This window comes from Cervus elaphus, chromosome X, assembly GCF_910594005.1.
Source record: "Cervus elaphus chromosome X, mCerEla1.1, whole genome shotgun sequence".
Classification (NCBI taxonomy): domain Eukaryota; kingdom Metazoa; phylum Chordata; class Mammalia; order Artiodactyla; family Cervidae; genus Cervus; species Cervus elaphus.
In genome coordinates, this window is record NC_057848.1 from 174,739,510 (window position 1) to 174,756,819 (window position 17,310).

The 17,310-nt window shown below is 47.1% G+C and overlaps 1 protein-coding gene across 4 annotated transcripts in view; it reads right to left on the reverse strand.

Moving 5' to 3' along the window:
• The window catches only part of STS (steroid sulfatase), a 151,579-nt gene that overhangs the window by 54,101 nt on the left and 80,168 nt on the right, over positions 1-17,310 (reverse strand). For all 4 annotated transcript variants that reach the window (XM_043895792.1, XM_043895794.1, XM_043895793.1 and 1 more), the window contains exon 6: positions 9,604-9,740. In XM_043895792.1, coding sequence (XP_043751727.1) covers positions 9,604-9,740 — 137 coding nt within the window. The remainder of the gene's footprint in view (positions 1-9,603; positions 9,741-17,310) is intronic.

Consider the following 17,310-nt stretch of genomic DNA (forward strand, 5'->3'; position numbering starts at 1 on the left):
GACCAATATCATGTGATATCACTCATATGTGAGGCCCGACAGAGAAAGACCAATATCATGTGATATCACTCATATGTGAGGTCTGACAGAGAAAGACCAATCTCATGTGATATCACTTGTACGTGAAATCTACGAAAACAACACAAATGAACTTGTCTAGGAAAACAGAGACAGACTCACTGAAATAGAGGACAGACTTCTGCGTGCCGAGGGGGAGGAGGGGCAGGGGGAGGAACGGGCTGGGAGTTTGGGATCAGCAGAGGCAAACTATTTTATATAAGACGGATAAACAAGAAGGCCCTAGTGTACAACAGAGGGATTGTACTCAGTATCCTGTGACAAACCATAATGGGAAAAGACATGAAAAAAAATATATACACACACACACACATATATATATGTATATATATGCAAGTAGAACAGCATCAATTTGTTGTATGGCAGAAATTAACCCAATACCATAAATTAACCATACTTCAATAAAAAAACAAATCAGGAAAAGGACAAATAAAAATGTATGGAGAAGGACTTTATGGAAATAAGTTCCTTGATGACCCGGCTTGGCCCATTTTTCTACTGCTTGGGAAATTAAAAAAAAAAAAAAAAAAGTCAATCCCCTGAAAAAAAAAAAAAAAAAAAAAAAAAAGACTTTCCAAAAATGTCTCAGAGAAGTCAGTCCCCTGTAAAGAGACTTTCCCTCCCAAACGCATGATGTGTAGTTCTGTGCGTGCACGCTCAGGCGAGTACACACACACACACACTCACGCAGGTGAGTGTGCATTCTGCCCTGGAGTCATCACCAGCCACAACACCTCTGGCTGGTCACAACTGCATGCATACGGTCCTGCTCACAGGTTCCCTTTCCTTCAACCCAATCGAAGGGACCACAGTGATGCCTGACCCAGCCTGGCTCCGGAGTGCAAGAACTTTTTTGTTTTCGCACACAAGCATCCCCGTGTGGGGTGAGCCATCAAAGAGCAGAAGCATGTCCTCTATTAGGACCCAGAGGCACTCCCTCTATTCCAAAGTCGACAGCAATGCCCTTTCTGGAACCCTCCTCTCTACCCACCACCCCCACCCCACCCCGCCCCCGGCTTAATTAGAAAGCAACACCAAGCAACAACGCAAAGGCCACGTTGTTGAGACAAGGCAAAATGACTTTTCTCAAAGTCAGCGCTCGAAGCTTCCGAGGTCGGCAAAGATGCTCATTTCTTGTAGCTTTCTCTCTTCCGAGCGCACGGCTTATTTACTTGCCGGAAATCAGATGCACACACGCATAAATAAGGTGGTTGTTACCGATGAGATCTGGCAGGCAGGTGGTGGGGTGTTGACAGAGGTAGGTGACGGGCAATTCTGCCTTCAAATGATCACCGTTAAAAGGCTCAAAATGCCGTAATGCTGCCATTTTCGCTCTCTTCTGGCTACTGTCTTACTTCCGAGTGAAAAAAAAATATATTATGACAACAATGTTCCTTCCCTAACAGTTTTGTGTGAACTGGAAACATGAACGTGTTGCCCACATCACAGTCTGTCACGGCCGACTCCCAAGAAGAGTGTGCAGGTGAATGCCACTGAGCGTTCATTTTAAAATCAAAGGAACTGATAAAACAGGCAAACGCCTCCTTAGAGTCGACGGGTGGGTCTGATGTCAGTGACCTTAATGAACGGAATTTTGTGTTAACTGCAGCAAGCACTCGAAAAAACTCCAGAAACAACGGAGTTTTGTTTTGAGTTTTCTGCATCACTCATATCTGGGGTACCCGATGGACAAGATCCATTTTGGAGGGAGAAAGGAGTTTGTTTATGGAAACAGGCTACTTGAAGACCTCACCTCTCTTTTCTTCCACTGCTTGGGAGCAAATAAAGTGACTGACACAGTCCTCTGTAAAGAGGCTTTGCTGCCAAATGCTTCCATGCTAACTGAAGAGTGTAAAGTCAGGGGCTTCTCTGACTGGTGGCCCAGAGGTCGAGACTCTGCACTTCCAATGCCAGGGGTGGCCCAGAGGTCGAGACTCTGCACTTCCAATGCCAGGGGTGGCCCAGAGGTCGAGACTCTGCACTTCCAATGCCAGGGGTGGCCCAGAGGTCGAGACTCTGCACTTCCAGTGCCAGGGGTATGGGTTCAAAGTCTGGTTGGAGAACTAAGATCCACATGCTAAACAGTGTGGTCAAAAATTATTGTTGTTCAGTCGCTCAGTCGTGTCCGACTCTTTTTGACCCCACGGACTGCATCATGCCAGGCTTCCCTGTCCTTGTCTGTCTGAGCAGGCACATATATGTCTGTGTGTGTGTGTCTGGGTGTGCATATACAACTAAGTCACTTTGCTTTATAGCAGAAATTAACACAACATTGTAAATCACCTATGTGGTGGTTTAGTGGCAAAGTTGTGTCCAAATCTTGCGACCTCACTGACTATAGAGCACACCAGGCTCCTCTGTCCATGGGATTCTCCAGGCAAGAAAACTGGAGTGGGTTGCCATTTCCTTCCACTTCAATAAAATTAAAATAAATAAAGGTATCCTCCGGTAACACGATCCCATTTATTATTTTCCAGAAGCCTTGCATTTCGAAATCTCGCAGTAAGCTCTCCCAAATGTCCCAACAACACATTTCCTTAAGTTTCTTTGGCACACGTCCTAAAGCTTAGTCTCTATGTTTGGAAACTGAACAGGGGATCTTTTTTTTAATCCTGCCTTTTTATTAGATCTATTTGACAGCCGTGGAAGGAAAATTGGACATCGGTGGGTCTGTATTAGTCATTTTGTTACAGGGCACAGGTTGTCCTCGCCTCCTAAATGTTTTCTTGAAGTTCTGAAACCTCATTATGTATCTTGCAATTCAGGTAAACAGTGGCCTGTAATGGAAAACAGGTTCATCTCTCTCCTGTCTAGATCTGCTTGAATAAAAAGCCTGCTCATTAGGCAGAGGTTTCTGTAATGCCAGACCCTGTCAAAAGTGCCGGCGAGGATGTTTTCTGCAGCCTCTGTTTCCTGATTATCTGGGTAACCAGAGATGATGGCGATTGCAACAGAGGTCATAGTCTATCTATCATAGAGCTAAGCTGCCATCCCGAGCACATATCCAAGATTTGATACTCTGGAATCAACTGGTGCATTTACTTTAAAAAAAAAAATTCAGTTTCCACTTTGGGTATTTAGAATCCCACGGAACTTACTGAATTAAAAGCAAATTTTTACAAACTCAGGCTTTTTTTTTTTTAGGGTGTGTTACTAAGGATACACAGGAGGAGAAACTTTTTTTTTTTACCTTTTTTGTCTGGATTTTGTTTTTCAAAGTCCTTTTTTAAAATGAGCATGAGCACTGTTATATCAACAATTATTTTAAAACATCTTACACATCAGATTAAGACTTTAAAAATAGACTTTCAACAGCTACAGTTTTATAAGCATTTTTACTTGGTATCTTTCAAATTTAGGAAGAGAAAGTTAATGCAAAAGGACAAGTGTAAACACGTACCTCTCTCTCTTCCCCTCAGAGAACTTAAAAGTCTTTCGAAAATTCCAAAAGGGAATTTTTCAATAAAGGAGAGTATCAGTGAGAAGATAAGGTCCAATTTGTTGCTTGAGTTGAGTTTTAACGACCGTGTCATTGATCGTTCGAGAGTCAGAAAGAAAAAGTGCTTGCCGAATATTTAAAATACGTTTTGTAACGTAATCTTAGAGGTATGATAAGCAGAGGAGAACTCGTGAAAAATTCAGCCGTTGTAGTTCCTTACTACAGGAGGACGGGGCTTGTGAAATGTTCTGACTCCACTTGATAAATAATAGATTTTTTGTTGTTGTTTAATTTTTTTAAAAAATGAAAGAAAACTGCCTGACCTCTTTAGGAATCAACGTGTGCGTGCATGCTAAGTCACTTCAGTCGTGTCCGACTCCTGCAAACCCATGGACTATAGCCCGCCGGGCTCCTCTGTCCATGGGATTCTATAGGCAAGAATACTGGAGTGGGTTGCCATTCCTTTCTCCAGGGGATCTTCCCAACCCAGGGATCGAATCTGTGTCTCTTATGTCTCCTGCATTGGTAGGCAGGTTCTTTATCACTAGCACCACCTGGGAAGCCCTAGGAATCAACACAGTAACTTTCAAAAAAAAAGACGCCTTCTTTCAGTACAAACTATCGTGCACAAAGTAAGGTATAAAGATGTATCTCACATCATGGGGAATGTATGAAATATTTTATAATAACTATAAATGGAGTATAACCTTTCAAAACTGTCACTGATGACTACATGGTACACTTGCAACTGATATTGTATATCAACTACATTTCAGTAAAAAATTAAATTAAATAAAAAAAATAATAGAGTTATCCTGTTTCACCCATCCTAGCAACATGTTATCCATGTGTTCCTCCCCCAAAGCTTTGCTGCTGGGGAATTACTTAGGGTTGAAAATCAGACTTGGCAACAGAGCCGCAACTGCCCAAAGGCTTCCCCAGAAAGTGTGTCCTGCTGAAACGGTGAGGCAGGCCACTGGCCACATATGGGGACTGGTCCCTAAACCTCTCCAGAGTCAACTGCACCTCCATCCAGACATTCATTCATTCCTCCTTCCTCCGGGTCATTTCAAAACCACTTGGAAGAATCTTAACTCCCTTGGTGCTATTCCTCAGTTGCTAAGTCACGTCCAACTCTTTGCGACCCCACGGACTGCAGCACGCCAGGCCTCCCTGTCCATCACCAACTCCCGGAGCTTGCTCAGATTCATGTCCATCGAGTCAGTGATGCCACCCAGCCATCTCATCCTCTGTTGTCCCCTTCTCCTCCTGCCTTCAATCTTTCCCAGCACTGGGGTCTTCTCACATAAGTCAGCTCTTCGCATCAGGTGGCCAAAGGACTGGACTTTCAGCTTCAGCATCAGTCCTTCCAATGAACACCCAGGACTGATTTCCTTTAGGATGGACTGGTTGGATCTCCTTGCAGTCTAAGGGACTCTCAAGAGTCTTCTCCAACACCACAGTTCGAAAGCATTGATTCTTCCAAGCTCAGCCGTCTTTATGGTCCAAACCTCGCATCCGTACATGACCACTGGAAAAACCACAGCTTAAGACTGTACAGACCTTAACTCCCTTGGGAACCCCTACATTCCGTTAAGCCAAGGTCTTATCATATATTAGGCACACAATGGCATGTATTAAAGGTGATGACCCTTTTCCTGTGTCTTGCTGAGGACTGCACACCATTCTGATGGAAAAGGAACACTGCCCTGACCGCTGACATCACAAAGGGAGGGGACACGTGTGAAGGCAAGAGCAGGTGCAGGGCACGCCCTTCGCAGACAGAGACCGTGATCAGTAGAACACTGCCCACCTCTCAAACTGCATGGTGGTGTTAAGAGTTTCAGGATTTCGGCCACCCTTGTGGACGTTTACTGCCAGCCGCCTCGCATCGGAGCTTCCCTGGGGGCTTAGTGGTACAGGATCCACCTGCTATAAGAGATGTTGGGTTCCCATCTCTGGGTCGGGAAGACTCCCCTCGAGGAGGAAATGGCAGCCCACTCCAGTCTTCTGGCCTGGAGAATCCCATGGACAGAGGAGCCTGGCGGGCTACAGTCCATGGGGTCACAAAGAGTCCGACAAAGACTTAACATCTAAACATCGACACCAACCCGTTGTGTAGAGTTTACACCGTATGTCTGCGGTCCGTCCTTTCTGGGTCGTAATGACAATACAAGCAACAGCGATCACACAGCTGAGAATAAAGCTGTCCAAGCTCCATAGTGTGGGGTGAGATTGGCCGTGGCGGACCATTAAATAAGAAAGGATCTTTTATGAATATGCTTTTACGGGTATGGAGAAACTCGCAGAGGGGAAAGGTATGCTCTGTATAGTTACGCTGTGTCCAAACATTTAGAAAGAAAACACCCTAAACTTTAGAGCATTTTAGAGTCTAAAGGACGGAGCTCCAGCCTGTCTGCTTGATGGCTTCTAGCTCAGCCTCCCATGGTGCTTGAGGCGTTTCTTTTAAGCCGATACCTCCCTGTCATTTTATTACACAATCACCCAGACTCCCCTTCTCGGTGAGAGAGAGAGAGGGTCTTCCTGGAAAGAAGCCATATTCTTCAAAATGCTCAGAGGTATTGAGTTTGTAAAACAACAGAAACATCCTGAGCCATGAATGTAATGGCTTAAGGGGAGGATTTTATTTTGGGGGCAAAAAAAAAAAAAATCGAAGAAAACAACCACCTATTAATATGATACCAGGGTGTACTGTAGATCTCAAAGATTCAAAAAACATGCTTCATTTTACTCACGACGGGTGAATAGCAGAAAAACACTGGAAGTTAGACTTGTTTTTAATGAGTGAGGGTAGGAATATGTGTTGATGTAATTAAATAAAAAGTAATCAATACGTGTGATGATACTAGCAAAAGCCTGCTTGCCAGCCAAGACACGTCAGAGAGCTGGATACAAAACTGCATACATTAACATACAACACTCATTAAAGAGATAAAATATTCTACTGGCTCGCACTACGAAGGACTATTCTACTGATTTACACTACTAAGGTGTGGAAAATGTAAACTAATTTACATGCAACATTTTAAGAAGCAAAAATGAAAGAAGGTGGGCTTGTATGAGCTGTATGTCAAAGCCCTGAGTATAATGAATTCTTCTTACCGATCCCATTAGGCAGAATGTTCTGGCTGCCTTTCTTTTTCCCAGTTCGTGTTCATCATTTGACTCACTTGTGCTATCCGGGAGCATTACAGAGAAGGCTAGAAAGAAACTCAGAAGTTGCTTCGTCTGAACTCATCAGTCACAGAGATTTAAGACATCTGTCAAGTTCACACAGATAGGGGAAGAGCTAGAAGCTAGAATAGGGCTGCAGTCACCTTGTCCAAAAGACGATGCTCCTCCCAAGGTTTAAATGAAACAACGAGACAAAAGCTGTTCTTGTCATCGTCACGGTCGGTGACCCTCACCAGGTTCCGTGTGCTCGTGACGCAAAGCAAGAAAGAAAACTCTACAGCCACGTTCTAGAGGATCTCCTAAACACCTCGATGAGAAAAACGCTGAATTCAGGGTACAGCAAGGAAACGAAGGACGACAGAAGGGGCAAAAGAGGGGAAAAAAAAAGGAAATGTGGCGAAAATCTTGAGCAGCCTGTTGACGGTGCCGCTGACTCACTTTTGTCCAATTTTGTGCAGAAGGAGCCAACGCCCTGAGCACCCGAGACATGGCTGGAGCACGCAGGGACTGAATGAGAAGTTCAGAACTCGCGGATTTTCAGTCCCTCTGATTTACCCACACACTGTGGCCTCCCCTGCACTGTGAAGAAAAGGCCGGAGGCTGCTTAGCTGTGCAAGAGAAAAGCGCAGGCGTGCACACTCAGCCGTGTCCAGCTCTGCAACCCTCTGGACTGCAGCCCGCCAGGCTCCTCTGACCACGGGATTTCCCAGGCAAGAATACTGGAGCGGGTCGCCATTGCCTCCTCCAGGGGGTTCCTCCCGCTCCAAGGATCAAACCCAGGTCTCCCGTGTCTCCCTGCATTGCAGGCGGATTCTTCAGCCGCTGAGCCATCAGGAAAGTCCCAAGAGAAAGCGCAGTCAACATGATTTCATGTCGAGGTGCAAGGCACAGTTTACACAGAAACCCCTCAGGGACTTCCCTGGAGGTCCGGTGGTAAAGAATCTGCCTTCCGATGCAGGGGACACGCAGGTTTCGATCCCCCGGTTGGGGGACTAAGATCCCACATGCCGTGGAGCAACTGAGGCCACTCGCTGCAACTACTGCGTCTCCACACCCACAACTAGAAAATCCACGCACTATAACAACAACAACAAAAAAATCCCAGATGACACAGCTGAGATCGCAAGGGTCACAAGGGAGACCCGATGCAGCCAAGTGAAACACACATTGAAAAAATATCTTCTGGAAAGGAAAAATTCACTAGCAAGTCTCTCGGGCTGCTCCGGAAAACAAGCCACGTCTCTCAGGAAATAGGGTAACCCGTTTAGGGAGGAGGGACAGAGAGAGAGACAGGGAACCCCCGCCATCCTTGTAGAAGCAGCAAGAAAGACACAAGCCGGAGGAGAAGGAGACACAGGGAGGGCTAATAGGATCCCCAGAAGAAGACGACCTCAAGGCCACCGCAGCGAGACTGTCCACAGCGGTAACTGCGGGGCCAGCCTTCTGTCTCCCAAACCTGCCCTGTACCCCACTGTGCTGGAGACAAGGGGCTGCTCAGATTCAACTGCTGAAAGAGTCAGCGGTGGGAATCCCCCGGCGGTCCAGGGATTAAGAATCCGCCTTCCCGTGCAGGGAGGGGACTCGGGTTCAATCCCTGGCCGGGGAATGAAGATGCCATGTGCCACGGGGCAACGAAGCCAGCATGCAGCAACTGCTGACCCCAAGCTCCACACTCCTCGCTCCGAAAGGTTCCTGCTGCTGCTGCTAAGTCGCTTCAGTCGTGTCCGATTCTATGCGACCCCACAGATGGCAGCCCACCAGGCTCCCCCGTCCCTGGGATTCTCCAGGCAAGAACACTGGAGTGGGCTGCCATTTCCTTCTCCAGTGCATGAAAGTGAAAAGTGAAAGTGAAGTCGCTCAGTCGTGTCCGACTACTCGAGACCCCATGGACTTCAGCCCACCAGGCTCCTCCATCCATGGGATTTCCCAGGCAAGAGTACTGGAGTGGGGTGCCATTGCCCTCTCCGAAAGGTTACTGAAGGCATCGCAATGAGATGCCCGTGACCCTCAATTAGGGAGCAGCCCTCACTCGCCCAGCAATGAAGACCCAGAGCAGCCAAAAATTAAAATAAATACATAAAAAGAGCGTAACGGGAGGAACGAATAAATGTTGACTCTTTGTCCTTCATTCATCTCTTTGATCACCAGCCCACAGACCCAGACTCCCTGGCGCTGTATCCGTCGGCAACCTCAACCACACCGGGGTTAAGATGCTTTTAATATGCTGGTTGTGGGATGATCTGAGAAAACAGCATCGAAACATGTATATTATCAAGTGTGAAACAGATCGCCAGTCCAGGTTGGATGCATGAGACAGGGTGCTCAGGGCTGGTGCACTGGGATGACCCGGAGGGATGGGATGGGGAGGGAGGTGGGAGGGGGGATCGGGATGGGGAACACATGTACACCCATGGCTGATTCATGTCCATGTATGGCAAAAACCACTACATTATTGTAAAGTCATCAGCCTCCAACTAATAAAAGTAATTGGGGGAAAAAATATATATATACTGTTTACCTGTTGTTTGATCCCTGAGTTGCGAAGATCCCCTGGAGGAGGAAATTGGCTACCCACTCCAGTATTCTTGCCTGGAGAATCCCCCGGATGGAGGAGCCTGGTGGGCTACAGTCCATGGGGTCGCAAAGAGTCGGACACAACTGAGCGACTGACACTTTCACTTTACCCGCCACACTTAGTGTTTGGTGACTTTTTTTTTGGAACACAGAAAACAAAGCAAAAAAAAAGAAGCACGTGCCGTCTCTGATGGTATCAGACACACAGGCAGACTCTCAGCAGAAATAAGCTAGGAGGCAGGAAAAGTCTCAGCCATGTCTGACGTGCAGACTGAAGACCCGGGAAGCCCACAGACGGAAGATGCAGGGATACATACCAACGCTCCAATCCATCTCCTCAGCGGCATCCCCATAGGCGCCGTGTTTACTTTTGCCGGCAAAGTTCTTCGAAGAGAAGAGAGCCGTGTGCACGTGGAGGAAAGACATGACAAGCAGGAAAGGGGTCTTGGCATTGCTGGAAAAAAAAAAAAAGTCAAGGGCAAAATAAACACGTTCGATGCCGTTTGTTATTGCTGTTTAATCCTGAAAGTGAAAACGCTTATTCCCTTGATTAAAAAAAAAAAAGAAGGGAAATATCCAGCTTGCAAAAATAAAATCAGACTGTGAGGATTTCCCCCCCTTAGTTAAAAAAAAAGAAGAAGAGAAATATCCAGCTTGCAAAAGTAAAATCAGACTGTGAGGATTTCCCCCACCTTGGTTAAAAAAAAGAAGAAGGGAAATATCCAGCTTGCAAAAGTGAAAAATCAAATGTGAGGATTTCCCCCCTGGGTTAAAAGTGGAAGAGAAATATCCAGCTTGCAAAAATGAAATCCAACCGTGAGGATTTCCCCCTTGGGAACAGAGGTATCATCAGTGGAGCCTGGGGAATGTAGGCTGGACAGATCAGTCATTCTGCCCTGCTCACATCCTCGGGTGTGATGGACAGCTTGCTTGCTGGGAAGAACAAAGATCCCCTGGACACAGGAGAGGCAACCCACTCCAGTATTCTTGCCTGGAGAATCCCATGGACAGAGGAGCCTGGCGGGCTACAGTCCATTGGGTTGCAAGAGTTGGATATGTCTGAGCGACTAAATTACCCACTCTGGTATTCTGGCCTGGAGAATTCCACGGACTGCACAATCCATGGGGCTGCAAAGAGTTGGACAAGACTGAGTGACTTGCACTTTCTTTTAGAAACCTATGCTCAGCTGTCCTTTCAGAGAGATGGCAGGAAAAGACCCTCACAGTCCCATCTCTCTTCCTCTCTATGACCTTGAAAACTAAATGAACAATTGAGCAAGCTGGCAGGAGGGAGTTCTCCCCATAACAGCTTCACTCCATTTTTTTTTTTTATTAGCTGAAGCACTTCAGTAAACAACTCTTTTGAAAATTTATTGCGTCCAGCCACGAAGGCTGTGTGAAGAGACAGAACTTTTCGGCTGCTACACGCCCTCTATTTGTTACAAATACAGAAGGCGGCTCTCTGCACCTTGCCAGCAACCCAGGATCATGCCAATCTCAGAATCACAAATATTTACACCCTGTCCTCAGGCGGGAGTGAAATCCAGGCAGGAAGGCAGCTACAGTGTAATTCTTTTCCTGCCCGGCACAAAGGTCTTGCATAGTTTATTCGTCTTTTGAGAAAGTGTCAATCGTGTCCCACTCTCCCACTCTGCAACCTCATGGACCATAGCCCGCCAGGCTCCTCTGTCCATGGGATTCTCCAGGCAAGAATGCTGGAGTGGGTTGCCATTTCCTCCTCCAGGGGATCTTCCCGGCCCAGGGATCAAACTCGTGTCTTCCTGTGTCTCCTGCATTACAGGCAGATTCCCTACCTGCTGATTCATCCCGCTGAAATTTGTTGACATAGTCACTACGTCATGTCCGACTCTTTCAACCCCATGGACTGTATGCAGCCCACCAGGCTCCTCTGTCCATGGGCTTCTCCAGGCAAGAATACTGGAGTGGGCTGCCATGCCCTCCTCCAGGGGATCTTCCCGACCCAGGGATTGAACCTGGGTCTCCCGCATTTCGGGCAGTTTCTTTACCATCTGAGCCACCAGGCAAAGCAACCTCTTCTGAGAGTCTGAGCTTTATTAATCACTGAGCGTTCCCATTTGTATCAGCATCGGGAATAATCGGAATGCAAATACAGATGTCTACTCATTGGAAAAGACCCTGATGCTGGGAGGGATTGGGGGCAGGAGGAGAAGGGGACGACAGAGGATGAGATGGCTGGATGGCATCACCGACTCGGTGGACATGAGTCTGGGTGGACTCTGGGAGCTGGTGATGGACAGGGAGGCCTGGCGTGCTGCAATTCATGGGGTCGCAAAGAGTCGGACACGACTGAGCAACTGAACTGACTGACTGACTGATGAATGGCTTCCGAAGGCCATCAAAAGCTGGCAATCGGACTAAGGTATAAACCAAGAGATGGTAAAGGACAGGGAAGCCTGGCGTGCTGCATGGGGTCGCAAAGAGTCGGACACGGCTGAGCGACTGAACCACAACCATAAACCAGACAGCGATAACAACAGCCAGCCAGCCGGAGTTCAGGTGACCAACACTCTCTGCACTTGCAGATGGACACGTCCCATTGTTCATTTCATCCACTGAAGCCTCTGGCAACTAACTCTGCCCACGCGGCACCAGGCACTCAGAATATAAAGCCAGGATGGACCATGCCCTGCCATCGGCCACCCAAAGTCCAGAGGAGGCCATTCAGAGTTGGTTGGTCTGAGCTGCTTAAAGTGCTGTGACCGATCGTATCAGACGATGGATACAGACGAGGAGCGTGACCTTCAAGCTGGCGGTGGGCAGAACCCACTCCTGGAGAGATCGTGCAAAGTTCCTGCCGTGCGTCAGTGTGTGCGAGCGCTTTCCATAAATCTGCCAGTGTCTGAGCCACGACCCCCCAAGCCTTGCTGTTCAGATACGGAAGTGGTCGATGGCGGAGACATAACCCGAGCTCTTCAAAGCATGGTTTCCCAGGCTCTTCATTCCAACACACCTCAGAATACACTTTTAACAGATTTTTTTTTTTTGATGTGGACAATTTTTAATGTCTTTATTGACTTTGCTACAATATTGCTTCTGATTTATGTTGTGATTTTTTTTTCTCCTGGTCACGGAGCATGTGGGATCAGCGGTCCCTGACCAGGGATCTCACCCCACACCCCTTGGCTTGGAAGGCAAAGTCTTAACCACTAGAAAACTGTTGAGTTTTTAAAACCAAAAATTATCTATATAGATTTTTACACTGCCTGAAGGATACCACTAATGGGGCTTCCCAGTGGCAACAGGGGTAAAGAATCTGCCTGCAACGCAGGAGACCCGGGTTGGATCCCTGGGTGGGGAAGATCCCCTGGAGGAGGGCATGGCAGCCCACCCCAGTATTCCTGCCTGGAGAATCCCATGGACAGAGGAGCCTGGTGGGCTGCAGTCCACGGGGCCACAGAGTCGGTCATGACTGAGTGGCCACATGCGCAAACACACACACACACTCTTATAGGAAGCCCAATACTTGAGGAGCAAACCCTGCCAACAATTTAAACTCCCCAGCTTTTTTACATCTTTATACCGCTTTCATGTTTTTCAGAGTAGCACACGCCATTTTCAGAACCGCAGAACAATGAAGATACATGTTAAACATAAAAAGGAAGACAGGATGGACTACCCTGGTGATCCAGGTGATTAAGAACTCCATGCTTCCAATGCAAACAGTTTGGGTTCAATCCCTGGTCAGGCAACTAAGATACCTTCTGCTAGATGGTGCACCCAAAAACTAAAAGTTAAAAATAATAATAATAATTTTAAAAAAAATGAGGACAGGAAAACCAGGCCAGCCACCTCTTCCCCACAAAAACAGAGGGAGAAGATACAGATCCCTGGGTCTCAAGGTCAGCCTGTGTAACGAGATTTCAGATAATGCTCTGATTTTCAGTTCTGCGGGCGTCCCTCCACCTACAACAAGAACCTTAGCTTCCCCAGAACGGTCTCATCTGTCAACTGTCCCGACGGGTTCTGTCTGTGAGAGGACCCTTTCACAGACAGCCCTGCCTGCGACTCTGTATTATTCCTACAGATCAGGGGTCCCCAGCATCCAGGGTCTAGTGCCTGATGATCTGAGGTAGAGCCGACGCAATCACAATAGAAATAAACTACACAATGAAGGAAACACGCGTGAGGCATCCGCAAACCACTCTACGGCCCCCAGTCCCTGGAAAAACTGTCTTCCATGAAACCGGCCCCCGGGGGGCGGAAAAGGTTTGGGGACTGCTGCAATAGAGCCTATATGGCTTTGCACCCACAAGTAGACTCTGAGGACTCGACTATGGACATCATCCATGATGGGGCTGACCCTGGCATGCCCATCTGAACCTCAAAGTGCCGGAGTTCAGCCATAGGTGCCCACTTCCGCCCCCAGAACACAGCGGTGGAAAATCCTTTGATGTTTCCGGTTTTAAATCACCCGGCATTCATTTGTTAAGTATTCTAACCCAGAGACTGGAAGGTATCGAACGTCTGTTGAAAACCAAAAAAAAAAAAAAGTCAAATGTCTTTATGCTTCAGGCAATAGGAAAGAAAGTCTTAGTCGCTAAGTCCTGGCTGACTCTCTGCGATCCCCATGGACTGTAGCCCGCCAGGCTCCTCTGTCCCTGGGATGCGCCAGGCAAGAAGACTGGAGTGGGCTGCAACGCCCTTCTCCAGGGGAGCTTCCCCACCCAAGGACTGAACCCAGGTCTCCCACATTGCAGGCGGATTCTTCACCACTTGGGAAAGAAGTAGCCATTGAAACTGTTGCAAGAGGCCAGTTGATAGTAAGAAGCGTGAGTTCCAAATGCTTCCTCTGGTTTTACTTTTTCTTCTCCTCCTGTTTCTGCTTCATCTTCTTGATTTTTTTTTCCTTCTCCTCCTTCTTCTCTTCCTTCTTCTTGTCTCCCACTTCCTCCTCTTCCTCTTGTTTCTTGTCATCTTCTTCTGCCTCCTCCAAGTCTTACCCGAGGCCCCTTGGGTCCCTGGGCAGAGAAGACGGACTCACGACAAACTGATTAGAGTCACTGTCCACTCTCAGCTCCCCTCCTTCCTCTCTGGAGGAGGCCCTGGTTAAGTGGATGCAAGGGTCCTCACAGGCTGTCTCTGGGGACATTGCAGGTGAGGACCACATAGCCCGCGGGTTCATCATGACTTGCTCTGGAAGCAGCGAGAGGCACTATGGTTGAGTGAAGGATGCCAACCACTCAAGAGGGCCCTAAAAGGTTTGGGGTGCATGGGTACAGCAGAGTGTAGGGGCGTAGGCCCTTGGATGGATCGTCCCAGGAAAACACACAAGACAAGTAGCATCTACCTTACTGAAACAAGACACCTCAGTTCAGTTCAGTCGCTCAGTCCTGTCCGACTCTTTGTGACCCGATGGGCCTCCCTGTCCTTCACCAACTCCCGCAGTTTACTCAAACTCATGTCCATCGAGTCGGTGAGGCCATCCAACCATCTCATCCTCTGTTGTCCCCTTCTCCTCCCGCCTTCAATCTTTTCCAGCATCAGGGTCTTTTCAAATGAGTCAGCTCTTTGCATCAGGTGGCCAAAAGTATTGGAGTTTCAGCTTCAACATCAGTCCTTCCAGTGAATATTCATGACTGATTTCCTTTAGGATGGACTGGTTGGATCTCCTTGAAGTCCAAGGGACTCTCAAGAGTCTTCTCAACACCACAGTTCAAAAGAATCAATTCTTCGGCGTTCAGCTTTCTTCACAGTTCAACTCTCATATCCATACATGACCACTGGAAAAACCATAGCCTTGACTAGATGGACCTTTGTTGGCAAAGTAACAAGAGAAGTCTTTATTTATTTACCCACTTCTGTTGCTTCGCTGATAGCTCAGCTGGTTAAGAATCCACCTGCAATGTGGGAGACCTGGGTTTGATCCCTGGGTTAGGAAGATCCCCTGGAGAAGGAAAAGGCTACCCACTCCAGGATTCTGGCCTGGAGAATTCCATGAGCTGTATACTCCATGGGGTCGCAACGAGTTGGACATGCCTGGGCAACTTTCACTTTCCACTTCCAAACACATGTGTGTATGTCCCCGTGTGTTGCCCTTAACCTTGCGTCTGATTGACTCTTCTCTCCGTGAATTAAAATCAATATGGCCCCTCTTCCTTTTTGGCTAACATTCTTATTTAAACTAATAAAATCATCCCAAGATCCCTCTGCTCCAAAGAAGCGGCCACACAAGACATATCCGGAAATGAGCTTCAGTGAAAATGGTTAGTATACATTTTACCTCTCATTAATACACTTTAAAGATATATATATATAAAATCAATGAAAATGGTTAGTATATATTTTACTTCTCATTATATACTTTATAATCAATGAAAATGGTTAGGATGTATTTTACTACTCATTATACACTTTAAATATTTATATAATCAATGAAAATGGTTAGGATGTATTTTACTTCTGATATATCTTTAGCGTATATAACGAGAAGTAAAATTTATCCTAACCATTTTCACTGAAGCTCATTTTCAGATATGTCTTGTGTTTCATAAAACATATATACAAAGAGACAGGTATATAGATATTTATGTAGATATAGCTGAGATATTTTATATGTCTGAGATTTCTGTCTCTCGGACAGATGATTTATGTCTCTCCACATATAGATATCTGTGCTGTGCTGTGCTAAATTGTTTAATCTTTGTCCGACTCTCTGTGACCCCCATGGACTGTAGCCCACCAGGCTCCTCTGTCTATGGGCTTCTCCAGGCAAGAATACGGGAGTGGGTTGCCATGCCGTCCTCCAGGGGATCTTCCCAAACCAGGGACTGAACCTGCAAACACTTACGTCTCCTGTACCGGCAGGCAGGTTCTTTTCCACTAGCACCACCTAGGAAGCCCTAAGGACTGGACTATAAACATGAGCTTATCAAAGAATTCCCAGGTGTGGTCCCCTTTTGGGGACTGGGACCTGGCCTCATCCATTTGGAGCAGGGGTGTTGAATTTTGTCGGGTGTTGAATTCTTCCAAATAATCCACACTCAGACCTTGTTGGAAAGTCTGCAGTCACTGCAGAAGCAGAGAAGGCATCAAGCGTGTTACAGGCCACTCGGGAGAGCCCTCAGCGAGTTAGATGTGCGCTTTAATCCTCTATGGACCGTGTGCTTGTGTGGCTTTGGCTATCACTCTCAACTTCTGAGCCTCAGATTCCTCCACAAGAAGACCTCTGGTCCCTCATCTCCCAGCATCGTTTTGTACCAGGTAAGAGGTGAGGGAGGGGACTTCCCCTGGCGGTCCAGTGACTAACACTCCGCATTTCCAATGCAGGGGGGCTGGGTTTGTTTGCTGCTTGGTCAGGGAACTATATCCCACACGCTGCAACTAAGAGTGTGCATGACTCAACTAAAGATCACATGCCCCAACTAAAGATCGAAGATGCTATGTGCCTCAACTAAGACCTGGTCCAGCCAAAAAAATTATAATCAAAAAAAAGAGGTGATGGGTATGAAATGTGCCCTAGAATATGTGTATATGCACAGCGCCTGATGTGTAACTAACCAGTATCTACTAAAAACTGAACATGCCCCTAGGTGGGCACCCAACCTCGATCTATTTTATACACCACGGAACAGAGTCATAACCGGGTAGAAACCTACAATGAATGAAGGACCCTTCTTCAGGACAGGTAAGGAGAGTTAAGGATCTCTAAGAAATCTACAAGTCACTCCTGCCTGTCAGAGCAACGAGGATTTCTTGTTAATTAAGTTAAGTGTGTTTTGGGTTTCCCTGGTGGCTCGGTGGTAAAGAATCCACTGCAGGAGGTGCAAGAGACCAACTGAGTTTGATCCCTGGATTTGGAAGAGCCCCTGGAGAAGGGAATGGCAACCCACTCCAGGACTCTTGCCTGGAGAATCCCATGGACAGAGGACGCCAGTGGGCTATATAGCCCGTGGGGTTGCAAAGAGTCGGACACAGCTAAGCAACAGAATGAAAACAAAATGTGTTATGATGACCTGTGACTTATCAAGCTGAAAACATATGGT